Below are 25,306 nucleotides of genomic sequence, written 5' to 3'. Positions count from 1 at the left end.
ACAAAATAACACACACACACAGGACATGTATGATGACAACTCTATGTCTTTAGATAATTAATACACGGTGTCCAAAACAAAAGGATTGAGGAGATATACATGAGAGATAACGTGAAGGCTGATGTGCATTTTGCAGCCACTACTCTGTAAAAATCTTCTGCTGTTGGTGTTCATCAGTATTTGCTAAAACAGTATGAAAGTGCCTGCCAGGTGTTGTGTTTGTCTCGTGAACTAAATAGTCAGAAAATGATCAAGAATAGCTGAAATCATGTCTTTTATGTACACTGTAATATTGATTAAACAGTTACAGAGGTTTGTCAAAGCCTTCTTGTTGTTTTTAATAATAGTAGCCTATAGAACTTGTGACGATCGTTCATGTTGCTTTGATGTTTAAGCTGCCTTGATGTAATAAAAGTGGACGTTTAAAAAAAAAATCATTGACTTTAAAGCCCACCTCTGGTGCCAATTAAATTTTAGATGTACATATGATACTCTTAGTTAATTAAAACACATCATAAATGAAGAAAGGACATGAAGTAGGTCAGCAGTTTGCATTAGCACAAACAGCTGTATGTCAACTACGGCCGGTTACATTTTAACAAACAGCAGAAACAAGTGAAAGATGCTAAACACACTAACCCATCTGCTTGTTGCTGATTTCGGAGCACAGCAGACTCCTCAACAGAGTCTGACTCAGGATGAAGTAGCATGTCTGGCTGAGTCTCTGGAGTGATTCCTCCAACCATCTTGGTATTCACTGCTCTCTCACTGTTCACTGAAACCTTGTCAATACAGAACAAAAGAGTTTGAATCAGCACAACCACTAAGACTGTAAACCTCTTATCCAACAATCAAACAAACAACATAAACAAAACAGCTGCTGCAGTAAAGCTATGCCTGCTGTTTTAATACTTCTGCCAGTTGCAGATTTTTGTGAACAACAAACTCCTCATCTGAGTAATTTGGCTAAATGTCTCCAAAGTTTCCTCAAATCCTGTACCCATATCTTGATAAGCACTTCTCTTTCTCCAGTCAACCAAATACAAGCAGCACAAGGCCTATTATATTTCAAAATAAAACCCTTAGGTCTACTTATACAGCATAAAATACTAAAGTAAATGATTTCTTTACATCTTTACAGAGGGTAATTCGTGGATAAAGTACAGAGGTTGTCAGGGAAATTGTAGGCCTACTCACCTACTGTATCTCCTTCGGCTGCTTCGTTGTGTTTGCGCCTCAGCAAACCTTTGCTAATTTAGGATGAAAGGTTTCTATAAAACAAGATGCTAAATTACGCCTAGTGAACATGTAGGCTAATTGGTTGCTTCAAAAATCATGAAAGTGGCGTTCGTGTGTGAAATTTATTATTATTATTTATGTCCTAAACAAAGCCTGTTAGTTACTGTCTGTCTTTTGTTAGTCTGTGGTGACACAACTTGTTTTCTTCAGTTACCATACTGACTATGGTCGCTACTCAAGGAGCCAACACAGGGAACCACTACCGTAAGTTTGTAAGGTGTGTTGCTAACTTCCGGGTTAGAGTTACCGATGGCAAGTAGCAGATGAATTATAACAGATCCATGAGTAGTACCCAGTAGTAAGTACCAATGGCCCAATGTAATGTTTGGTTTCACGGGTGAGTAATAATAGTTAATATGTAAGTAATATGATTTAATTTACATAAGATAATCAAATGGAATAATATATAGCCTACATCTATTTAAAGATAGTATTATTATTATTATTATTATTATTAGTAGTAGTAGTAGTAGTAGTAGTAGTAGTATTAATAATAACTAATAAGTAATTTTCTATTCTATTCTTTTTAATTTTATTATTATTATTATTATTAATTTATATTATTATCAGGAATCTCGTAATATCGTTCAATGAAACTCCAGTATAAGTCGGCTTTATTATTTGCCTACAAATTTTAACCAAAATTTAGAGAAAAAAAACCTATTGCGTGTACGACATGACGTCATAGAGCCGCCCACCGTGGGACGTCCTAATCTGACGTTGTGGCAAACGAGTCCCCAGAATGTAAACATGGTGACAGATAGATGAGAGAAACGCCAAAATGGTCTTCGAAAGCTTGGTGGTCGACGTCCTGAACCGGTTTTTGGGGGACTATGTTGTCAATCTCGACAGCTCCCAGCTGCAGCTCGGCATATGGGGAGGTAACTGAACTTGTGTTGGTTGTTTTATTGGACCAGCTCGTCCGCAAAGCTAGCGAGCTAATGCTAACAGACGTTAGCCACCGGGTTTGTGAGAGACTCGCTCAGCTGTCAGTGTCACTTTATCTGTCCTAAGGTCTAGTTTAGCTGTCCGGTGTGAGTCATGTGATGCAGCCATTTGCTACTTTATGGACAAAGCAATCAGCTTGGTAAATGACTGATTTAGTCATTTTTATATGATCTTATTTTTGTTCCGCCACGCTGCTCAGAGCACACATGCAAGTTTGAGAGAAGCGAGCAGTTTGGGGTCACACCCTTTCTCACGGCCAGGTCATGACTCGCCACTGTGTTTAATGAGTAGTCCTTTCAGAAGCCGTACCAGAAAGCCTGAGAGGGACTGGCTAACCCTAACCTGTGCTCTGTCGCTGTGATTTGGAGGATTAGGACTCAGAGCTCAGAGCCGTTGTTGTAAAACATGTAGCAACTTGTAAAACTCAGTCAGGGCGCGAACACTATACTGTAGGTTGAGTTAACCTATAGCAGAGTATCTCCTTCTTTTAGTTACAGACTTGATCAAAGAGGCTTTCACGTGTTGTGCACGATCAGTCTCAGACATGCATACGCAGTTCAGTCTCTTGGGACTTGTAATGATGAGTGTGTCATGACTGGTCTTAATAATATATGTGATCAATTGCCCTGAGTGTTGAATTAAGTCAATAGACCAAAGGCCAAAGACTTTCTCTTTAGATTTGACTGTGTGTAACAAACAAACTAATCTAGAGCTCATATCATAATGTAGGTAACAACTATCAGTTAACAAGTAATCCTGTCATCACAGGTGATGCTGTTCTTACAAATCTTGAAATAAAGGAAAATGCCCTGGTAAGTTATACAAAAATGCGTAAGTAAGCAAAAATTAGTTAACTGGTATTTCTGACGTTCATGATGGATATGTGTTACAATAACTTACTGTTTGTATGTTGCAGAGTCAGCTTGACATTCCTTTTAAAGTGAGAGCCGGTCATATAGGTAAGAGATCGTGGTCATTGTTCCTATCTGCCACCTTTCCTTAAGTACAGAAGAACATTTTCTCATCTTGTGATTCTATTAAAAGGACGGCTGGAGCTAAAGATACCATGGAAAAATCTCTACACCCAGTCAGTGGAGGCCACGCTGGATGGTGTCTATCTGCTCATTGTTCCCACAGCAAGTAAGATAAACATCATTGTCCAGCTCCATACTAAAGTACTTATAGTAAACAACACAGTGTGTACAGAAGTGTTGGTTCACACACTATTTCAGTAGACACAGAGTAATTCAATGGAAATAGGATTAACCTCCTATTCCAAAAACACAGTAAAACAGCTCTGCATGTATTCTAGTGAAAGTAAAACAAAAACCTTTAAAGTATCTATGATATCAGTTTCAGTCTGATGAATAACTCTTGTGAAAAGCAGACACAACGCAGTGTAGTAGAGAAGTCAGACAATGGGCATCCCTCATTTATTCATGACCCTAAAGTACAGTACTTGTCAGAACAAACAGGAAACTCAAGCTAAAACCTTTTGTGTATTTCATTGTTTTAATGAATGTACAGTCAAATTATCATTCTTATTGATCCCATTCCTTCCAGGTATAAAGTATGATGCAGAAAAAGAGGAGAAACAGCTACAAGAGGCTCGTCAGAGGGAGCTACAGCGGATAGAGGAGACAAAGCTGAAGGCTGCTGAACAAGGTCAGGGTTCAGCTTTGGTTTCAAGGCAACTTGTGTGTGTTTGTGTGTGTGTAATAGCAAGCAGTGTAGTCACAGAGACAAATAGCAGAAAAAATGTGGTTGTCTGAAGAAGACGCAGCAAACTGGTTGGTAAGTTGCTTGTAAGTTTGAGTGTTGATTGTTGATCAGCTGAGCTACAACTTTCCAACTTCATGTTTTCTGTGGTTTCACATGCCTGAGTTATTCAAACGTGTCATAAGCACTAGAATATACTGTCAAGTAAATGGCTCATACATTACCAAGCAGATCAAACCAGAAGCAGAGCTTCAGTAGAGCCTCAGGGCCACATCACATCTCATAGTGTTTCATATTTGTGTTTGACAGAGAACCCTGCGTTAGAGAAACAGGACACCTTTGTGGAAAAACTTGTCACCCAGGTCATCAAAAACCTGCAGGTCAAGATCTCTAACATCCATGTGCGGTATGAGGATGATGTGAGTATTCAAGCAGACTCTCACCTGAGTCATGTCTGTATTTACATTTGCTAATTTGTGAGATGTTTTATCTCTTTGCCACAACTTAGTAAACAAAACACCACAAAACCTCCAGATGAATTATGCAGAGTGAATATAGTCTTAACCGGTCTATAGGCTTATTTATTATTTCTTCTCTTCAGGTCACCAATCCAAACTGTCCTTTGTCATTTGGAGTGTCACTTAAAAACCTCAGCCTTCAGGTAATGTGTCTTATTGTCCCTGATATCAGATTTTATACTGTAATATATATATATGTGTGATTATTGCTTATTGCTTGTTTGACCTCACAGACAGCTGACGAGAACTGGAATCCCAGTCTCTTGGATGAGAATTCAAGGCTTTTTTTCAAGGTAAAAAATTCAGCCACTTTATTGGTCGTTTTCTTACAGAAAATGTCACAAGCAACTGTACGTTACTGCATATTTATTTCTCCCCCTCGGAAACTGCAAGTTTTACTTTCAAATGTACTTATTGAAAACCATTGTTGGAATTGGAACCAGTTGATTTGGTTCTGTGACAAGTTTTTGTCAGCAATTATGCTAGGAAATTTTCTGTTGTTCTGAGCTAAATGATTGTACTCTGTCAGCGCTGCTTTGTCATCATGGTAAGCAGCCGCACTCCTCTGATTCCTTCCTGTTTTCCTTCTCCTCAGTTGGTGCGTCTTGACAGCTTGTTTGCCTACTGGAATGTCAACTCGACACTCTTCTCCAATCACAGTGCAGACGAGGCCTTGGTGAGTCTCCCTCTTCTCAGTGTCTCGTACTTTGTCTCTATGAGCCTGGATTTACAGTAGGTATACCATGTATTATTCCTCTTACATCTAGACTTTGTTTAAAAGAACAGTCTAGGCCACTTTGCATTTACACGCAGAAGTAACAAAGTGACAATTTGGAAAGCCTTTTTCTCAAATCCCATTAAAGCCTTTTTCATAAATCTCTTGGCCCCTGCAAAAGCTTTTGAGGTGAATGCCGATTTTTATTATCCATTCATTTTATCACACATAAGCGCTTTCTAGAGAAGCCCTAATGGGTTGAATATGTGTAAATGTAGTTTGTGATAGTTTACTTCCACATGTTGTTAACTGCGCTTAAGAAAAAGCAGCAGGAAATGTTGAGAGTTTGAGAAAATATTGAGCAACACTAACAGGTACACTGCTAATGGAGCTTCTCTTCCTGTGTTTATATAGCGATGTCTCCAGAGCAGCATGGAAATCCAGAGCTCACCTCCTGCCAACCATGACTTCAGTGAGTGTCTTTTTGTCACTCTTGATTTATATTTCTAATCTGTTATTTAACATACTCACTTGCTAGAAGGCCAGAAGCTGGATGACCTAATGAAATCCTCCTGAAGCCACTTATTATAGGAGAAGCATGAATCATTTTTTACGTATATAATATGATTTGGCACTTGGTATGAAAAGTTTTGGTCTGACACTACATTGCCTGTAAAATATGTGTGACTCACACAGACTGAATCACCACCACCAACGCATTTGACCAGATTTTCAGAACATCTCAACAGATTTTCTTTCAGCTGTGCATTAGCTCATGGATTTTTGAATGGCTGACCTCGCTAGAGAAAAACATAGTCACAGTCTTTGAAATCCCACATAATTATAGGATATTTTTCCTCACACTAGCACAAAACCACATACATGATTATTCCCTCAATTACAGTTGTTGTTGTTGTTGTTTTTTTCCACAAGGAAAGCAGGTGTACATCAACATTTGATGTCTGTCAAGTGCACACATTGATATATACCAGGGCATTGATCGAGAGATAAATAAAGGACAAATACAAAAAATAATAAAAACTAAAACATTTTGAATTAGAGTTTTTAAACAATATATTTGTTGATGCTGGTCCACAGTTTTTCGTCCCATCTCAGCGGACGCTAAGCTACGGATGAATCCCAGGTCAGATGTGGACTTTTCCTCCCCTAAAGTGGACCTGATGGTCAATCTTAGTGAGGTGGCCATTGAACTCAACAGACCCCAGGTATGTTTGTGTGTGTGGTGTGAGTATGGAGAGAGAGAGAGAGAGAGAGAGAGAGAGAGAGATGTTCAGCTCAGCTCAGTTATGATAACAGCACTTCTGTCAGTACTCTGTGCCCCTGAGTAATTGCTGGCTTCCTTTCTTTCCAGTACATTAGCATCTTGGAGTTGCTGGGCTCAGTGGATATGATGTCCCGGAACCTGCCATACAGGAAGTACAGGCCCATGGTCCATGTTCGTGGGAACACCCACATATGGTCAGAATAACACATTCACAATTGACTCTGGCTTATGAATTCGACATTTTACCAGCGCATGTGTTGTTGTATTGTGTAGCTGACTGCAAATTTGAATGTTGCGGCATTCTAGGTGGAGATATGTTATCACAGGTATCCTGGAGGTGAATGTGAAGCCACGTCTCCATATGTGGTCATGGCAGCACATTCGCCGTCACCGCCAGACGGTCAAACGGTACAGAGAGCTCTACAAGACCAAAATCACCAGCAAGAAACCCAGCGAGGAGCTGCTCAAACAGCTGGAGGTGAGACAGGTCTAAACCAAACTGAAGACGTAGTAACCTTGCAGCTGCACAACCACAGAGAGACCTGGTTAGCCAAAGACAATACATCTCCTTCCACTGTCAAGTGAGAGATGTTGTTGCCCTCAGCCAATTTAATTTCCTGTACTATGATACATTGATTTCAAATAGATAAAACTTGGCTCTGTATCTGTGTAATGTAATGAAACTGAAATAAGGAATTGTAGTAGAGACCTAAGTAGACATGAAATATGACTTGTTTCAGGCAGTTAAAAGCATTGCTCCCTATTTATTTTTTGCATCCAGTATGACCTGTACAAGTGTAATGTATCTGGCACTTTGTGTTTGGGTTTTTTTTTGGTAAAATTTAGTAGTACATTGCTGCTTGTGCAGGTTGATCTGCTTGTTTATTCCTTTGCAAATACCTACTTCACTACAGTGACCATGAATCATTATGATCTAATAATTATGGACATAAATCATAATGTTCACTGGCTTGTATTAAATGTTGAGGTAATATGCTATTCAAGTAGTTAATTATACAGATATTATATTCTCAGTAATGCAGTTGCTCAACCCTATAAATGTATTGATTGCACTGGAGATGGATATTGTAATTCAGAGAAAAACGCCATTAGATCTAAAGCTACCGTTAGAATTAAAGCCGTGGTCTTTTTCACTGTCTCTCCTCTGTTTGGAAAGCATCATCTTTGGATGTGTTTGAAAATGGGCTTTCAGTAAGTAATGCATTCCTGCAAGGAGGAATGAAAAGCTGCTAAAAGCCCTGATTGATTTATGTTTGTGTGTTTATTCTTAGGAGCCTGAGAAGACCTTGGATATTTTTAATATCACATTGGCCAGACAGCAGGCTGAAGTGGAGGTAAGTTCCCTGTCTCACCTGTAGAGGGCACCTGCACTCTCTAGACTTGCTATTTATCAATAGTATGAATTGTATCAAACAGTTGTTACATACTTTATGCTGTATTATAGCTCAGTTGTTACTGCTCCTCTAATCCTTATGTTCCCCAAAGAAAAAAAAATCACATAGAAATTTTTTTCGATATTTATCCCATTCAGGCCGCTGAAAAATATATTCACTGTACAATACCTGTTCAGGATGTGTTTATGTCGATGTTCCCTCAAACACTAAAAGACCAAAGCTGCTCGACCAAGACCAAGACAAAGACCAAGCACAAAACACTGTGGTTTCAGGCAGATGCATGAAGTTGATGTACGGAACTGTCACTTTATCTGGGCCCTGATAACTTCCTAGCTTTGCAGTTTGCCATAACTTACATGTTCAGTACAACAGTTTTATAAATGGGAATGTATATTGGTATATTGGTACATCGTTTTCTTCCTCAGGCAAGCAAGGCAGGTCTGCGTATTTACCGTCCTGGGTTAAAGATGGAGGAAGAGGAGTCTCAGGGTTGGTTCGGTTGGATGTGGAACTGGGGCGGGGAAGCTGATACACAAACAAAAGAAACCAAGACTGGAGGTAGGAGGCACATCATAAAAAATGAGATAAAGAAAAAAGCAAGACATGAACATTAGAAAAAAAATTCTTACTTTGCTTATTTTTTCCAGGTTTTGATGAGCTGTTAACATCTGCTGAGAAATCCAAACTCTACACTGCCATTGGATACAGTGAGACTGCTGTTAACCCCAACCTGCCAAAGAATGTGAGTCACTTCCCTCTCTGACACCAGCCTATCAACTCTTAAGCACTCCTGTTTGGGTTTCCACCCTACCGTCATGCAAACACTGAATTATATACAACGATTATTAACGTGTTGTTATTTCTTCGTAGTTTGAGGACATGAAGGTCGACTTCCACATGGAGAGGCTGTCTGTGTCCATCAAAGACGACAAGGACAAAAATGAGATCATCACATTGACAGTGGGAGAGCTCAACTCCACGCTCACACAGAGACCAGGAGCACAGGCCATCAAGTTTGTCATAAACTTTTGTATTTGGTTGATCCTACATGGCCTTAATAGTATTGATTCTGTTTTAAAAGAACTTGGAACAGTCTAAACACAAGATTTGCAATATATAGAACAAAAAACTTTAAGCACAAGCATTTCTGTCTTCATTAGTTAAAATTATGTTTGAATAGTTATAAATGAAATATTTCAAGACAATATGAATATTACAAAACGAAACCAGCGGTAGGAGCCTGTGGTTTGGTTTTGGTTGATTAAAAAAATAACTCTACTCCTTATAAGCAAATTCCTATTGAGGAAGTTTGAATTCACATATCTGACTGCTGAGTCCATGGAGCTCTTCATTTATTTGTTCAGCTGGGAGGATACTTGGCAACATAGTGCCTCTGCTTACTTGAAGTATATCTCCTCCCTAGATACATGACATAGGAGGCACTGACACGTTGTTTCTTTTCCTCTTTTCATCAGACTTACTGCTCAGCTTACCTTGTTTGAGGTCACAGGCCTGGCTAGTAACCGGCCTGCACCAATCCTCCTTTCATCGAGGAAAGCAGCAACTGGAGCGGGGACTCCACTGCTTTGCATCCTGTTTGAGACCAACCCACTGGATGAAAAAGCTGACCAGCGACTTCATATGGAATCACAACCTCTAGAGATCATCTATGACGCAGTGCGTGGTGTCCGTCAGTGTTGCATGTACAATGGGGGGAAAAAAAAAAAAAAAGTGTGAACATGATGTATATCAGAAGCATTTTTTGTTGATGTGTCTGTACAGATAACGGTCAACAGCATGTCAGCATTCTTCAGGCCTCCTGACGACCTGCAGCTAGATGAGCTCACCAACGCCACCCTGATGAAACTGGAGCAGTTTCGAGACCGCACGGCCACTGGTCAGTTACGCATACGTACACATGCAAACATGTACAGTACATGTACTCAACTCTTTGATGGGCAGATGTTTGCATTCCTCAGTGTTTTCACTGGGTTATTTTTATTTTTCCACATGATCACACACAGCCTGCATGTCTCAGCTACTGAGCTTGTTGGATTGTGGTGTTCCTGTTTATTTTTCTTGGGGCTGATTGTTTCCTGACATTGTTTACTTAGATTGTTTGCTGATGTTACAAACTTTTCTTTTTTTTTCACTTACAACTTTGGATTCTCTTAGGTTTATTTGGGTTACTTCAGCAAGGCTCTGTGTGGTATTGATCATACATCATACCTCAGTTTAGGGGGAAATATTTGAATGAGTGAGCATCTATGGCTTTTACTCAAGTTATCAACAGATCTGCTGTGAACACCACAGGGCGTCTTCAGAGGCCTTGTGGCAGCTCAATTTGGTGGCAACACAAAAGCTCAACAGCACTGTTATTAAAGATGGTCACAATGTTTTGGCCTACCGTTGTGAATCTACATCCACAATCTGAGAGAATATACGTTTACATTATTTATGCAGTGTATTATATATGCTATTCTGTCTGTTGTGCTTCATGTTGAACTTCTATCTTTATCTTCTATCTTTAGGTCTAATGTATGTGATTGAGACACAAAAAATTCTCGACCTGAAGATGAACTTGATGGCTTCCTACGTCATCGTTCCACAGACCGGCTTTTATGACGGCACCCAGAACATCCTACTGATGGATCTTGGACATTTCCAGGTCAGAGAATACAAAGCTTGATATTATTATTATTAAGTCTACTCAATGTTGTGTCAGACCCCTGTTGATACACTCGGCTTCATTTTTTAATTTGTAGAAACCTTGACTTTGTTGTCTTTTCAGATGTCCAGTCAGAGCAAGAAGCACCTGCCTCAGCTGTCAGTGGGCACCAGCAACATTGAAGATATCATGTTGAGAGCGTATGACAGCTTTGACATACAGCTTAGTAGCCTGCAGTTGCTTTATAGCAAACCAGGTAAACACACAAGAGCATGTTGGCGTCTGAGGTAGTGTGGAGGGAGAGTTAATTCAAGCTGTTGTTTGAAAACTTTGTTACTCTTGTACAGTTTGAAACAATTTATATGGAGACAATAGCCTTAAGGCACAAATTAACTTGTTTTGTTCTGTTAGCAGTAATGTCTTTGCCAAGAATATACTGTTGCACCAATGCTTAGTGTTAAAGCAAGGCTTTTGCCATACAGTACATGTACATTACGTACTGTATAGTGTGTGTGTGTCTGTGAATGAGATAAACAACGATTTTAAAGATAACCTGTGTTTGATAGATGGCGACTGGAAAATGGCTCGTAAGCAGAAACAGTCACCGCTCCACATCCTCGAACCTGTGGATCTAAAAATGGAGTTCAGTCGCGCGATGGTTGTTAAAGACTCCCGCATGGCAAAGTAAGTGTGACGTTTTTAACATGTCATCCATCATTATTTTAGAAATCAAATGTATGTTTTTTTAGTCAGCCTTTTACATTGACAAATAGAATAGACGGATAAACCACACAATGATGAAAACTGCAGCAAACCTGTGTGTTGTGTATCTGTTGCAGGTATAAGATGTCTGGAGAGCTTCCTCTGCTGTCTCTTCGTATCTCTGATGTTAAACTTCGAAGTGTTCTGGAGCTGCTTGAAAGTATCCCACTGCCTGAGAGCCGACCTGCTGCACGCGGTCCATCCTCCACTTCAAAGGCACGATCAGCACGACTTTCCCTACATGGCCCTGTCCACTTTTTGAGTAGCTCAAACAAACTGGTGAAAGGGAATAACAAAAAGAAACTGCAGTTTGTTTGACAGTTTACTTCATGTCTTCACACCACTTCATACATATATACATACATTGCTGTGGTTGCTGTGGAACATAGAAATAAAGTAAGATGATTATCAGTCGATGGAGGCAGTGTACCCGAAATCAATAACAACACCATCAGATTTTGATACATTCAGTGTGTTCATAAGGTGTTAGAGTGGCTCATATGTTTGTGTTCTTTCCTCCACAGCAAAAGCAGTCATTCACACCGCAGCTCACTCCCAGAAGACCACTGAATTTAGCTGATCAGCGCGCCTCACTCATTTTCGAGTCATGTGAGACCATCAGCATCACTTCTTTGGGTGAGACAAAACAGCTGCACACAAATACTGTCTTTATCCACGTCTTCTTGTCCTGCATTTGTCATGCTGCCACACATACTGTACCTTGTGAGGATCTGTCCTTTCAGTGCGACAGGTGGATCACTGTGTCTTTTTCTCTTTGTCACCTGTTAGGGTCAGAGGAGGATTTGTTCTACGATGCTCCCAGCTCTCCTATCGGTGACCAACCATTCTTCCCAGACAATCCCATGCCGCTGCGTTACGCAGACTTACACAAAAGAAAAAGTCTGATCAAGGAAGAATCTCAGAAGAACATGACTGACTTTGTCATGAAGTTTGAAATCAGTGAGGTACAGAGAGATCTTGTTGAATGATTCAACAAACTTATTTTGTTTCTCACAGTTAATATTTCATCTATACCATCTTCTGTTGTCTCTATTTTTTTTTCTAAATACGACATTTGTCACTTGTACTTCCGTTCCGTACTGTTTTAGTTTTCGTTCTCTTTGAAAGTAATTTTCAAGCATGTGTGTCCACATCAGTCAAATGTAGAACAGGAAAAAGGAAGATTACACCATCTTCTTCTTTACCTTATACTCCACTACTCTTATATATTTCTTCTTCTAAATAGCCCCTTTATAATTTTGTCATTTGCATAATTGCAATATGTTTCTCTTTTCCCTCTTCTACTCTGTGATTCTCGCTCTATGTCTTCTGTGGTCATTCAGTTTTCCATTCAGTTGTGTCGCCTGTCTGGGTATGAGGAGATCACAGTGCTCCACTTAGACATCGAGGGCCTCGGCACCGAGTTGAAACTGCGCACGTTTGACATGACATCAAACACATACCTTCGCGAAATCTGCCTCAAGTGTCCTGAGTACATGGGTAAGTAAATGAAAAAGCAGTACTGTGTGTCACTGTCACCTCACTTTATTTAAATTTTGAAATCATTTTGCAGCATTAAAGTTAGCCATGGTGATTTAATGTCAGTCGAGTCTTGGCAGCAGGTTTTATTATTTATGTTTTCACTTGTTTCCTGCTTGTGTAGATTCTGAAGACAAGCAGGTTCAGCTGATAACCACGCTTGACAACACAGAGGTCGACTTGCTCACCCTGGAGTACATCAAAGTATGTATAATAACGTTCATTAATAGACCAGTTTCACAATGATTGGTTTAATGGTTGTACATGTCTAATTTAGGATTGCATGTCTTTCCTAGGCGGATAAGAATGGCCCAGAGTTCAAGTCACTACACAACAATACAGAGCAGCTGATCAAGGTGAGAAAAATGTTAATCTAAATATTACTCACTACTTCATCATACCATAGATTTTGGTAGTCATAGGTCAACAGTTGCAAATGCATCACTAATTATGACACAATTTAACACTTGTAATGTCAAAGAGGATAAAATGATGACGTGATGACATTTTATATCTAAATGGTTAAAGGTCAATTTCACTGTGACATCATAATATTCTGTAATAGCACTTCTGGCCATTATTCATCACCGTAACTCAGGAAGGGCAGATTGTGAACATATTTCCTGCAACTTGGCTGGTTAACAGAGGCGTACATACTCAGGGCAGTATTTATAGTATTACTCTGCCCCACCCCATTTTAAGATTTTAACACTGTGTTTCACATCAGGTACAGAAGATACATAGAAAGCCAGCACTCATAGCTTAAAATATGTATTTGCATATGTTGTTCCTCCACTTATATTTATGTCTTTATCTGCTTTCTATTTGTTCTGATTCCAGCATGTCTTAATGAATGTGTACTAAAGTGATGCATTATATTTCTTGGTTATTTGTGATTTAACATATGTATTTATTACTTTTCTCCTGGCTCGTTCACTAATGAAGGGTCTGACATGTCTTAATGACCTTGATTGTGAAAGAAAGCTGTGTTGCTGAAACGCGTACGTTGTGGGCCCCTGCTGCCTGGATTAAAGAGAAATTAAGAGGATAAACCTATGAGTGCTGGCTATCTGTGTTTCTTCTGAGCCTTTTTTTGCTGTGCACCTGGACAATTTGGACTTTATATTGTAAGGCGTGTTCTCACTTTCTCTTTGAACTTTTCACATCAGGTGACCTTTTCATCCCTGGATGTTCATCTGCATACGGAGGCTCTCCTCAATACCATGAACTTCCTCAACAAACTCCTACCTGAATCCACTAAGAAAGAGGGAGGGCAGGAGGAACTCCCTCCTATCCCCGAGGAGGACGAGGCAGAGGCCGAGAGGGAGGGAGAGAAGAAGGAGGAAGCTACTGTAGCCAAGAAAAGAAGTAACCAATCCTAATAAGAGTTTCATTAGATTTCACAACCCAACGCACTCATCCCTCTGTAGTCGCCTTCACTATCGGTCTGTAATTACTCACCTTCTCTTTCTTGTTGCTTCCTATTTTTTCACAGGTTCAAGGAGTACAAAATTTGCCAATGTGGTGACTCTGCATATCAGAGCTGATCTTCGATGTCTGAAGGTTTTCATTCGAGGAGAGAAAGCCAGGATCTCTGAGATTAGTATTGAGGGTATGGGAACATAGAGACATATATTCCTCTCCATAATCCAAAAGATATTAAATTCAGATTGTCTCCATTGAATTTATTATTCATATTGATTATTGTTATCACTGTTTCATCATAAATAATTTTGCACATAGTGTTCAACAGATAAGTGAGAAATGCAAACTTCTCACTCTGTGTCTCACTTTTTCAACCATCCAGGTCTGGTTTCTGAGGTTCTGATGAGGAAGAAGGAGATGGAGGTTCTGGCCAACCTGAAGAACATTGTGATCCTAGACTGCAACAAAGACGCCCTGTACAAGAAGGTACAATCAAACAGTTGTTTTTGTCTGTTGTTTCTAGAAACAACAGACAAAAACATGCTATAACAAAACCAAACGACCAAATGGATGTCCACCAACAAACTAATTGCACTTTTATTGAATTCTGCAACAACGTGTCTTATTTCTTAGGCGGTGTCTATAGCTGATAAGGAAGTGTTTGCCTTCCGAATGGTGAACTATACAGATGCAACAGAAGGAGACGCGTATCTGGACATGTCTAATGTCGACACCTCTGTCTCACTGACTGTGGGATGTATCCAGTTCATCTTCCTCCAAAAATTTGTCTCTTCTATATTGGTAAGAATCTGAATTTGTGAGGGATTATTGTGGTATTTCAGTGTGTTTTATAGTATAATAAAAATGAATATTATATTATATTGTATTTTCCCCTTTTTTGTCACAGGCATTCATCAATAACTTCCAGGAGGCCAAAGAGGCCTTGACTGAGGTGACAGTCCAGGCTGCAGGAAAGGCGGCATCAGGTGTGAAGGAACTGGCAGAGCGAAGTACTCGAATCGCTCTGAACGTCCACTTCAATGCACCTGTCATCTTCCTCCCCCAGTCCTCCTCCTCCTCTAATGTCATTGTAGCCGACCTTGGTCTGCTGTCTGTCAAAAACCGCTTTTCCAAGCAGCCGTGCTCAACCGATGCCGAGATCCCACCTGTTGTGGATATAATGACTGTGAGACTGACTGACCTCAAGATGTACAGGTCAGAGTTCACTTGTTTTTAGAATTCATGGTTACAAAGTGAACATAATTAAATGTTTAATTGCTTTTGGGATTGATTAGTAACTATTTACAATAATCTGATATTCTCTTGATAACCTTTGCATTCACTGTTGTGTTTTTGCTGGTTCCAGGACCACGTACGTAAATGAAGGGTTTCAGGGAGAGACACAGCTGCTGAAGCCGGTCAGCCTGGACTTGGAAATCCAGAGAAACCTTTCATCCAACTGGTACCACAGCATCCCTGACATAGAGATTACTGCTCATCTAAAACCCATGACTGTGAGTGGTACCATAAGGCAGCATGGGAATCAAAAATTCAAAAACTGTTTTCACTAGTATAGTTGTATCATATCCAATGTCTACTCCCAACAGCTGATCCTCAGCCAGGATGACATGATAGTGGTCCTGAGGACTCTGAGCGAGAACCTGTCAGAGAAATCTGATGCTGTTCCACCTCCAGCTACTCTACCCACCACTGACCCCTCCTCCGACTCTGTATCTAACAAAGAATCCCAGGGGTCGGGAACCACTGGGCCACCAAGCAGTAAGGAGTTGTGGTTATGCTTGAGAGCTTATCAAAGCTTATAGAATTTTTTAATGCCGTTGTAACCAAAACACAAAAGTTGTGTTTAACCTGTACTCTGTGTTGTGATAACGTCATCGTAGGTAACACGGTGGTGATAGCTGCTGTTGTGGAAACCCAGAAAACCAGCAAGCTGAAGAGCACACTCAAGTTAGACTTCAAGTTTGATTCAATGACGCTTATCGTGTACAGCCCTAATGGGAATGAGGTAATGCAAAAACACAACAGTCACACAAGAACCATAAATGATAACTACTGTACATGATATTGTGTAATTTGAGGTTTGACCATCCATATTTTACAAGACTTTGGTATCTAACCCAGGTTGTAATTTTATTCTACAGATACAGCCGTTGGACTCACATGATGAGCAGCTGAAGCTGGCAGAGTTTACTCTGGGCACCATCTCCACCTCTGTCCACATGTACTCCGACAGCTCCATGAAGGCCTCTGTCCGGCTTGCTGCCTGCCTCCTCGATGACAAAAGACCCAGAATCAAGATGGTCACCCCAAGGTAGAAAATACACACCAGGCTTCAAAACACAACCCTTGGAGCTTTCCTCTCTGTTTCTTCTTCCCAGTTTAGTTTGCATACTGTCTAAATAGAATATGAAGTTAAAATTTCATATACTAACAGTATTCTCTTAGCTTTTGTACAGTATGTGTTTGCATATTTACCACAAACTCTCCAATAGTGGGCTGATCTTTCAATCCAGGTCATGTAATGAAAATATTATCATGGAAGTAATTCAATTGGTTCAAGTTTTTAGCTGGGGGTGCTATTGCTGTATGTTGCTCTGCTGATCAGTGCAATGTAAGAAGTCTTTACACTGGGTTCATTCCTTATTTTTTACAAACAGCTCTTATTTTATCCTCTCTCCCAGGATGATGGCGTTGCGTCCAGGCGCAGAACAGAACATGATGGTGGAGGTGAACTATCGTCAGAATCGTGAAGGCACCACGTTGGATACATTGGTGCAGGATGTGTACTTGTGTGCCAGCATGGAGTTCCTGCTCACCGTAGCAGATATCTTTCTCAAGGCCACTCAGCAGGGCTTCGCTCAAGCGCCACAACACAAGAGCAGCACTGGAGCAGGAGAACATAAAAAGAACATCAACTCTTCTGTCACATCTAAAGAGTCCAGTGAGTCTGTTTTGTGTCTATTGTGGTGTCATTTTACTTTTACATAAAATAGATTTTGCAGCCTGTTGATGTACGGTGTGAACTGATGTTTTCCTCTGGTTCGCTCTGTCGCTGCTGTCAGCTGCACCTCCAGCCGTGGTGACAAAGACAGAGATGAACGTCGTGGTGCGTGACCCAGAGATCGTGTTTGTGGCCGACCTGACGCGTGCTGATGCCCCCGCCCTGGTGATGACCACGCAGTGTGAACTCGTGATGAAAAGTGGGGCAGAGGGATCACAGATGACTGCCGCTATCAAGGATCTCAAGGTTTGTATACTCATAGTATAACTTTGTCATAGCGATGGCCAGGGTCAACGGCACTTCACTGCTTCTGTACAGTATAAGCCAGATAAACTTGACTTGATTTCACTGGACTGTCAAAAATGCAACAATAACCTATATATATATATTTTTTATGGTTGTCATTGTAGGTAGTGGCATGTCCTTTCCTGAGAGAGAAGAGGAGGAACAATGTGACCACAGTGCTGCAGCCATGTCAGGTGTTCTTTCAGAGTACCCAGTCACCAACCACACCTCAGGCTATGGAGGTCTCCATCAATGCTCTGACACTCAAGGTGGGTGTTTTGTTATTTCTGTTCATTAAAAAAAATAAATGGAATGAGGAATTGAGTTGCTCCATCTGGATGTGGGTGACAATATATCAATATGCCTTTATCTCTGTCATGTTGCTCTTTGTTTAGGTATCTCCAATCATCATCAACACAGTGATCACCATTCAGTCAGCACTGACTCCCACAGCAGAGACCCCCGAAGAGCTAGAAAGTCCTGTTCCCGTGGACCTCTGGGAAAAACGAGGGTGGAAGGAACTCAAACTCTGGTTCCTAGAGGAGGAGGGGGATGAAGACATAAGGTCGCTGGTCCCACTGATACCACAAGGAGAGTCATTACAGGTACTCAGCTGTACTCAGGGTTCAAACTTAACTTTTTTGCTCACTGGCCAACTGGCTAGTGAGCTTTAAAAATCTACTGGTGGCCAGAAAGATTTTTTACTGGCCAAAAATTATGTATAGCTGTTTTGTATATTTTTCATTGTGTTGAACTGTTATAATACACTCATAAGCATATATCATAGCTATTAGCATATTTTGTTGTGGAATAAAGGAGTCAAGTTTGCCTTTTTTCCATAAAAGGTTTATTTTAGGGATGCACATGGTTAACCGTTTACTGTAACCATTAACCTATAACAAGAACTTGACCGAATAATACTATCAGTTATTTATATTTATTTATTTATTAGCTCCTTATGTCGTCAACTCATGGGGGCGTGTCGACATGTGCAGACTTCCACTGCCTTCAGTCATATTATTTAGTAGCTAAAAGTTTCACAGGAGGACTGACACTGTGCACCATGAAGGAAGATCAGACAATAAATGTAGCTACACGGACATAGATGTGCATCACCTGTAATAACGGCGCTGCAATAAAAAAAAGATGTGGCAGCTCTCCTGCAGCTCCACAGAGGAGCTGTCAGAGGAGCTCTGCTGTTCCTCTCTCTTCAGTCTGGTGTTTGACTGCACTTTCAATAAGAGAAGTTCCATATGAGCGCGATCAGCTGAGACAGAGCACAATGGATGTGGCAGTGATCAGATATCGCAGCGCACATGTGTATTTAACGGCAAAAAAATAAATAAATGAATTGGAGCGATGTTTTTTTTGCCGTTAAATAAACATGTGCGCTGCGATATCTGATCAATGCCACATCCATTGTGCTCTGTCTCAGCTGATCGCGCTCATATGGAACTTTTCTTATTGAAAGTGCAGCCAAACACCAGACTGAAGAGAGAGGAACACACACGTGCGATGCAAGCGTTGTAATCGGTCACAAATCATTGCTATACGGCGGCATGTTGTGAGCTTTAAGATCTGCACGACACCGGCTCACAACCCAAGCGTCACAGCCGGGTCGGGAGGAACTGTAATAACAACGAAGTAGTTTTTTTTTTTTCACTCGCCAGAGTGGCCAGTCAGCCGGCTTCCTTTACTCGCCAAAGTATCAAAGTTAGTCGCCACTGGCGACTGGCGACCGCTAATTTTGAACCCTGGCTGTACTGTACTTCAACTGAAGTATTTATTGTTTAGTATTAGTTAATTAACTTTAATTGCCTTTTATAGCACAAACCCTTGATGTCTTTTGCAGTATTTTTTGTTTTTCTCTTGATTGATGTACAACACCAGAGCGTGTCATTTCATTGGTTATCCATCACTGCAGGTCTCCATCAATTCAATCTGTGTCACTCTGGAAGCTGGTGTGGGACATCGCACTATCCCCATGCTTCTGGCCAAGTCCTCCTTCCATGGAGATGTTAAAAACTGGTCGACACTCATTAACCTACACAGCTGGCTCAACCTGGAGGTAAAACACGCAAGCACAGATGTGTACACACAGTACATGATTTACTTCATGACCTCGATCCCACACATTTCAAAACATTCAATTGGATGATCCATTCAAAGACAAAGTTGACACGCATTCCACAGAAAGATGTGTTTTATATATTCACTCATATTTCTGCTTGTTATCCTTTGCTGCTGTCGCTTGTTGAACCTTTGTTATGTTTTGTATTGTGTTTTGCTTTTAGGTTCACTATTACAATGAGGTGATGGGAGTCTGGGAACCGCTGCTGGAGCCACTAGAAGATGAGACAAAAGACGGTTTCAGACCGTGGAGACTTGAACTGAAGGTACTGGTTTACATAAATAAACATACATTTATATATATACACTTGCTCCTCTATCTTTGTGATGATACTCAAAAACATAATACATACTCTAGGCCCTCACCGTATCCTTAACAATCATAACTCAATGCCAAACCTAAAACTAATTAAACCATAACTATAAAACCAATCCTTAACCCTTAGGTACACATATGCAGTATGTACAGTGTTTCTCACTTTTTACTATCTTATAACCAGATGAAGAAGAAGCCAGTGAAGCACTCATGTTTGTCAGATGAAGTGGACTACAATGTTCCAGACTATAAGACAGTCATCGTCATCAGCAGTAAAGACCAGCTCAACATCACGCTCTCCAAATGTGGACTGGCCATGCTGAGTAACCTGGGCACGGTGAGAGAAGAGTGCATTTAACAGGCTGTCCAAGGATGAGCGGCCAACCATAATGTTTATGTTCTTGTCTTTCCCCAGGCATTTGCGGAGGCTGCCAAACAGACAGCCGAGTGCTTCCAAAAGGATGAAGCCCCATTTGTGCTGAAAAACCGGCTGGGCCTGCCAGTGTCTGTCCGCCACAGTGATATGTTTGCCCCCATCAGTCAGCAAAGCATTAACTGCACCGTGGAGCTGCAGAATGGGGAAAACCTTGGAATGGACTATACAACCACAACAGAGTCCGACCAGTTCTCAGCCATGATCTCCTTGAGTGGGAAAGACTACTATATACAGCCTAGTAAGTTAGACAGTGTTATGATGCATATGCACATGCTGAATGTTGTTGTTTTATAAACATAAATGAAATATTCACGGGCAGATTTATGAAGTTCTCCTATTTTCTCTGCTCTGTACAGCTCCAGTGGGTCACACCTCAGCCAGCGTGATCCCTCTGATCAAGGTGGGCAGAGGAATGTACAATGTAATGCACAAAGACTCAGGAGTCACTCGTTTCCTGGTTTGTCAGATTTACTCTGTGGAGGGCAGCAAGTACATCAAGATCCGCTCTCCTTTCCAGGTACTCTACTGATCTTTTTTTTTTTTACATCTTTTACACCTTTACACAATGCATTTATTCTTAATCTTATCTGCAAATATTTTATTGTGGGACACCTACTAATAAATGTGGCTCTCATTTTTTTTTTTTATGCTTTTTTTTGCCTTTATTTGATAGTTCAGTTGATAGAGACAGGGAATTGGGAGGTAGAGAGAGGGGGAATGGCATGCAGCAAAGGGCTGCCAGATTCGAATTCGAACCGGGGCGGACTGCAGCGAGGACTGTAGCCTCTGCATATGGGGCATCTGCTCCACCCACTGAGCTATATGGCGCCAAACTTTAAAATCTCTTAAAATAAAATGAAATTAAGCAGCAGCACCGAAGACATCTATATTAAAAATAAAATAATAGCATTACTGTTAAAACTATTCTTAACTGTTTTTCTCTCCTTTTGTCCCTGTGTACTGTTTTTCTCTCTTACAGTTTGTCAATCATTTCACAATACCATTCAAAGTTTTTGAAGGATCAACTTGCCTGGGTACAGCTCTCCCTGCTGAAGAGTTTTGTGTGCCTCTGGACTCGTACAGGTAAGGGCAGTCACATAAACAAAACCTATGCATCCTGTACATGCATTTTACTATACTTCCTTTTTTCTTATTTTCTTCCTATCTTTCCCTTCTTGTTCTCTCTCTCTCTCCTTGCTGTCCTACACATGTCGTGCACACTCCACCCCTCACATCTGCTCTCTACCGCCCTCCGCAGGTCTGAGTTGAGCCTTCAGCCGGTCACAGCGGACGACGCTGACAATCAGGCTGCAGAGTTTGAGTGCTCAGAGGGCTTCAGTTACGAAGACATCAGCAACCAGGAGCCTGAGACACGCCTCCAGCAGACATGCCGTCGCCGTGGAGACGAGGGTGGCGTCATGATGATCAACCTTGTGCCAATCAGGGACTCTGTGACATTCAAACAGACCGGCAGTATTGGGGAGAACTTCGATGTGCCCTTTGTGCTTCATCTCTGGCCTTCCATCCTGCTACGCAACCTGCTGCCTTACCCCATCACCTACAACCTAAAGGTAGAAAAAGAAAGAACATCACTGACGAACTCAAGTGGTCAGTTTAGATTTAGAAGCATGCAGATGGGTGACATACAGTATTTCAGCCCATTACAAAATGTCCATGTCCATAATCTATTGCTATATACTGTTCAGTCAGTTGGTTATTTCAATTAACAGTATCTGTGTTAAAGTATATTAATAGTATATTTGATAGTGAAAAAATATATTGCAGTGACTGCTCAGTTGCTATATTGAAGAAGCTCAGGAGTAGTTACAGTGGATATTTTATGCCATAAAATAGTTAGAATAGAAACTTATTTGCTTAGGAAATCAGGTAACACTTTATAATAACTATCCGTTATAACTAGTTAATAGATCATTAGTAAACTGTTAATTAATGAGTTATTAATGACTTGTTAAGTGTTTGTTAACAGTTTGTTAAGGATTTATAACGGTCCTTATAGATAGTTAATAGATCAATAATAAACTGTTAGTAAATCAGTTATACATGACTTGTTAAATAACAGTTAACAATTTGTTAAGGATTTATAACTGTGCCTTATAGATATCCAATAGATAACTTACAAGCTGTTAGTTAATGAGTTATAAATGACTTGTTAACTGTATGTTAATGATTTATAACTACACCTTATTAATTAGTAATAGATCATGAACAAGCTATTAGTGAATTACTTACTAATGACTTATTAAGTATCAGTTCATATTTTATGTATGTTATTGGGACGTTATTCTAAAGTTGCAACTATTCCTCATGTATTAACTGTTAGTAAATGAGGAATAGTTGCAACTTTAGAATAACGTCCCAGTTACATACATAAGCTAATAACTAATATATTAACTCACACTTTACAGATCAGTTGTTTTAATAGTTTGTTAACCATCTACTAATACCAGTGAAACTTTGTAGAACAGCAAATGGGTGGAACAAGTTCAAGGTACAGAAATTTGATGTGATATTTAAAATATCAAATTTTTGTACCTCAACCTTGTTCCACCCATAGGCTTTTCTGTGTACTGTATTTTACCAAAGAAACACCACAGATGAAATGTTGAACACAAAATGTTCACAAAGGGCCGCTCTCCTCACCAGTAGGGGGCAGTTTTGGAGAGTAGCTGAATTAAAACAAACGAAGAAGACTGCTACTGGACTATCTCGAGAAATTATTTTAATTCCCACTGTTAATGCGTCACTTCAATACGTTTTAATATTTTTTCATACGATTAAGTAACTATTTAGATCCCCAATATGCGGTTAGTTTATCCAAATGACGCAGGCTGTTTGGGAGTTTGCTCCGCCGTTCGCGGAGCAGTGAGGCTCCATCTGTGGAGCAGCTAACTAGGCTACCACCGGACGAGCGGCCTATCACAGAGGCTACAGCCGGGCTGCTGTGGTGGTCGGCCGGCTAAGCCGCGGCGTCTTCTCGGGGGAGAAAACGAGCACTTCAGTAAACCGGTTGCTGCCTCTGGATGAGCGGATCATCACAGAAGCAACAGCCGGGCTGCTGTGGTGGTCGGTCGGCTAAGCCGCGTCATCCTCCCAGTGGAGAAAAGGAGCCCATCAATCTACCGGCAGTTTTTTAGAGGTTTACCGCCGGCTGGATGAATTATTTTTAGGAGATAAATGTTGTCTCATTCAGTGATGTAGTCTGTAGGCTATATCAACAAACAAAACTATTTAGTCTATGATGGGCTATGTACAATCACCACCGCTACACCAATAAATAAATAAATGTTTCACAATGAAACGGTCAGTCAGCAATGCAGGTCGTTTTCTCCCCCGGGAAGACGCCGCGGCTTAGCCGGCCGACCACCACAGCAGCCCGGCTGTAGCCTCTGTGATAGGCCGCTCGTCCGGTGGTAGCCTAGTTAGCTGCTCCACAGATGGAGCCTCACTGCTCCGCGAACGGCGGAGCAAACTCCCAAACAGCCTGCGTCATTTGGATAAACTAACCGCATATTGGAGATCTAAACAGTTCATTTATCGCATGAAAAAATATTAAAACGTATTGAAGTGATGCATTAACAGTGGGAATTAAAATAATTTCTCGAGATAGTCCAGTAGCAGTCTTCTTCGTTTGTTTTAATTCAGCTACTCTCCAAAACTGCCCCCTACTGGTGAGGAGAGCGGCCCTTTGTGAACATTTTGTGTTCAACATTTCATCTGTGGTGTTTCTTTGGTAAAATACAGTACACAGAAAAGCCTATGGGTGGAACAAGGTTGAGGTACAAAAATTTGATATTTTAAATATCACATCAAATTTCTGTACCTTGAACTTGTTGTTCATTTGCTGTTCTACAAAGTTTCACTGGTATTAGTAGATGGTTAACAAACTATTAACAACTGATCTGTAAAGTGTGAGTTAATATATTAGTTATTAGCTTATGTATGTAACTGGGACGTTATTCTAAAGTTGCAACTATTCCTCATTTACTAACAGTTAATACATGAGGAATAGTTGCAACTTTAGAATAACGTCCCAATAACATACATAAAATATGAACTGATACTTAACAAGTCATTAGTAAGTAATTCACTAATAGCTTGTTCATGATCTATTACTAATTTATAAGGTGTAGTTATAAATCATTAACATACAGTTAACAAGTCATTTATAACTCATTAACTAACAGCTTGTAAGTTATCTATTGGATATCTATAAGGCACAGTTATAAATCCTTAACAAATTGTTAACTGTTATTTAACAAGTCATAACTGATTTACTAACAGTTTATTAATGATCTATTAACTATCTATAAGGCACCGTTATAAATCCTTAACAAACTGTTAACAAACACTTAACAAGTCATTAATAACTCATTAATTAACAGTTTACTAATGATCTATTAACTAGTTATAACGGATAGTTATTATAAAGTGTTACCGGAAATCAAATACTGGGATTGATCTTCTGGGTTTGTCTTTCAACAATACAGGAGGTGAATGCATGCTTTTCACAACATATAGGCGTTTGAGCATCAGTGACTGCAGCAAACAAGAGGATTCTTTAACACAGTGCCTTCTTTGACAAAACAGCAATGTCACCTACCTTCCCGACCTTGTGCTCAACAGGACAGTGGAGTCTCTGCCCCTGAGGCCACTCTGAACCCCGGTCACTCTGCTCAGCTTCACACTGCAGTCATCAACCAGTCGAGACTCAGTCTCCACTTACTGGACTACTTGGGTCAGGACTGGGCCTCTGAGTACAGGTCTGACTTCAGTCTCACTTGCTGTGTCCTTGTCGTCCAAATA

General features: G+C 40.4%; 1 protein-coding gene across 6 annotated transcripts in view; it reads left to right on the top strand.

Moving 5' to 3' along the window:
- Nucleotides 1-1,984: 1,984 nt before the first annotated feature.
- The window catches only part of vps13a (vacuolar protein sorting 13 homolog A), a 36,307-nt gene continuing 12,985 nt past the window's right edge, over nucleotides 1,985-25,306 (top strand). For all 6 annotated transcript variants that reach the window (XM_085786634.1, XM_085786633.1, XM_085786637.1 and 3 more), the window contains exons 1-49: nucleotides 1,985-2,180; nucleotides 3,016-3,059; nucleotides 3,164-3,206; nucleotides 3,292-3,387; nucleotides 3,811-3,912; nucleotides 4,276-4,385; nucleotides 4,568-4,627; nucleotides 4,718-4,777; nucleotides 5,080-5,160; nucleotides 5,614-5,671; nucleotides 6,298-6,425; nucleotides 6,572-6,678; nucleotides 6,791-6,962; nucleotides 7,777-7,839; nucleotides 8,325-8,457; nucleotides 8,547-8,641; nucleotides 8,770-8,912; nucleotides 9,375-9,576; nucleotides 9,682-9,796; nucleotides 10,431-10,567; nucleotides 10,691-10,823; nucleotides 11,134-11,251; nucleotides 11,407-11,545; nucleotides 11,854-11,965; nucleotides 12,119-12,294; nucleotides 12,673-12,829; nucleotides 12,993-13,072; nucleotides 13,165-13,224; nucleotides 14,038-14,236; nucleotides 14,364-14,480; nucleotides 14,676-14,779; nucleotides 14,927-15,094; nucleotides 15,201-15,508; nucleotides 15,660-15,807; nucleotides 15,901-16,072; nucleotides 16,195-16,319; nucleotides 16,456-16,625; nucleotides 16,996-17,255; nucleotides 17,377-17,561; nucleotides 17,726-17,869; nucleotides 17,996-18,205; nucleotides 19,525-19,668; nucleotides 19,895-19,996; nucleotides 20,231-20,383; nucleotides 20,462-20,720; nucleotides 20,839-20,999; nucleotides 21,462-21,565; nucleotides 21,741-22,053; nucleotides 25,127-25,263. In XM_085786634.1, the coding sequence (XP_085642760.1) occupies nucleotides 2,081-2,180; nucleotides 3,016-3,059; nucleotides 3,164-3,206; nucleotides 3,292-3,387; nucleotides 3,811-3,912; nucleotides 4,276-4,385; nucleotides 4,568-4,627; nucleotides 4,718-4,777; nucleotides 5,080-5,160; nucleotides 5,614-5,671; nucleotides 6,298-6,425; nucleotides 6,572-6,678; nucleotides 6,791-6,962; nucleotides 7,777-7,839; nucleotides 8,325-8,457; nucleotides 8,547-8,641; nucleotides 8,770-8,912; nucleotides 9,375-9,576; nucleotides 9,682-9,796; nucleotides 10,431-10,567; nucleotides 10,691-10,823; nucleotides 11,134-11,251; nucleotides 11,407-11,545; nucleotides 11,854-11,965; nucleotides 12,119-12,294; nucleotides 12,673-12,829; nucleotides 12,993-13,072; nucleotides 13,165-13,224; nucleotides 14,038-14,236; nucleotides 14,364-14,480; nucleotides 14,676-14,779; nucleotides 14,927-15,094; nucleotides 15,201-15,508; nucleotides 15,660-15,807; nucleotides 15,901-16,072; nucleotides 16,195-16,319; nucleotides 16,456-16,625; nucleotides 16,996-17,255; nucleotides 17,377-17,561; nucleotides 17,726-17,869; nucleotides 17,996-18,205; nucleotides 19,525-19,668; nucleotides 19,895-19,996; nucleotides 20,231-20,383; nucleotides 20,462-20,720; nucleotides 20,839-20,999; nucleotides 21,462-21,565; nucleotides 21,741-22,053; nucleotides 25,127-25,263 (6,707 nt within the window). In that variant the 5' untranslated portion in view covers nucleotides 1,985-2,080. The remainder of the gene's footprint in view (nucleotides 2,181-3,015; nucleotides 3,060-3,163; nucleotides 3,207-3,291; nucleotides 3,388-3,810; nucleotides 3,913-4,275; nucleotides 4,386-4,567; nucleotides 4,628-4,717; nucleotides 4,778-5,079; nucleotides 5,161-5,613; nucleotides 5,672-6,297; nucleotides 6,426-6,571; nucleotides 6,679-6,790; nucleotides 6,963-7,776; nucleotides 7,840-8,324; nucleotides 8,458-8,546; nucleotides 8,642-8,769; nucleotides 8,913-9,374; nucleotides 9,577-9,681; nucleotides 9,797-10,430; nucleotides 10,568-10,690; nucleotides 10,824-11,133; nucleotides 11,252-11,406; nucleotides 11,546-11,853; nucleotides 11,966-12,118; nucleotides 12,295-12,672; nucleotides 12,830-12,992; nucleotides 13,073-13,164; nucleotides 13,225-14,037; nucleotides 14,237-14,363; nucleotides 14,481-14,675; nucleotides 14,780-14,926; nucleotides 15,095-15,200; nucleotides 15,509-15,659; nucleotides 15,808-15,900; nucleotides 16,073-16,194; nucleotides 16,320-16,455; nucleotides 16,626-16,995; nucleotides 17,256-17,376; nucleotides 17,562-17,725; nucleotides 17,870-17,995; nucleotides 18,206-19,524; nucleotides 19,669-19,894; nucleotides 19,997-20,230; nucleotides 20,384-20,461; nucleotides 20,721-20,838; nucleotides 21,000-21,461; nucleotides 21,566-21,740; nucleotides 22,054-25,126; nucleotides 25,264-25,306) is intronic.

The sequence above is a fragment of the Trachurus japonicus genome, chromosome 9 (assembly GCF_045865225.1).
Source record: "Trachurus japonicus isolate A0001 chromosome 9, Traja_1.0".
Lineage (NCBI taxonomy): Eukaryota > Metazoa > Chordata > Actinopteri > Carangiformes > Carangidae > Trachurus > Trachurus japonicus.
The sequence above is the reverse complement of the archived record's forward strand: the minus strand, read 5'-3'. Positions and strand labels throughout refer to the sequence as shown.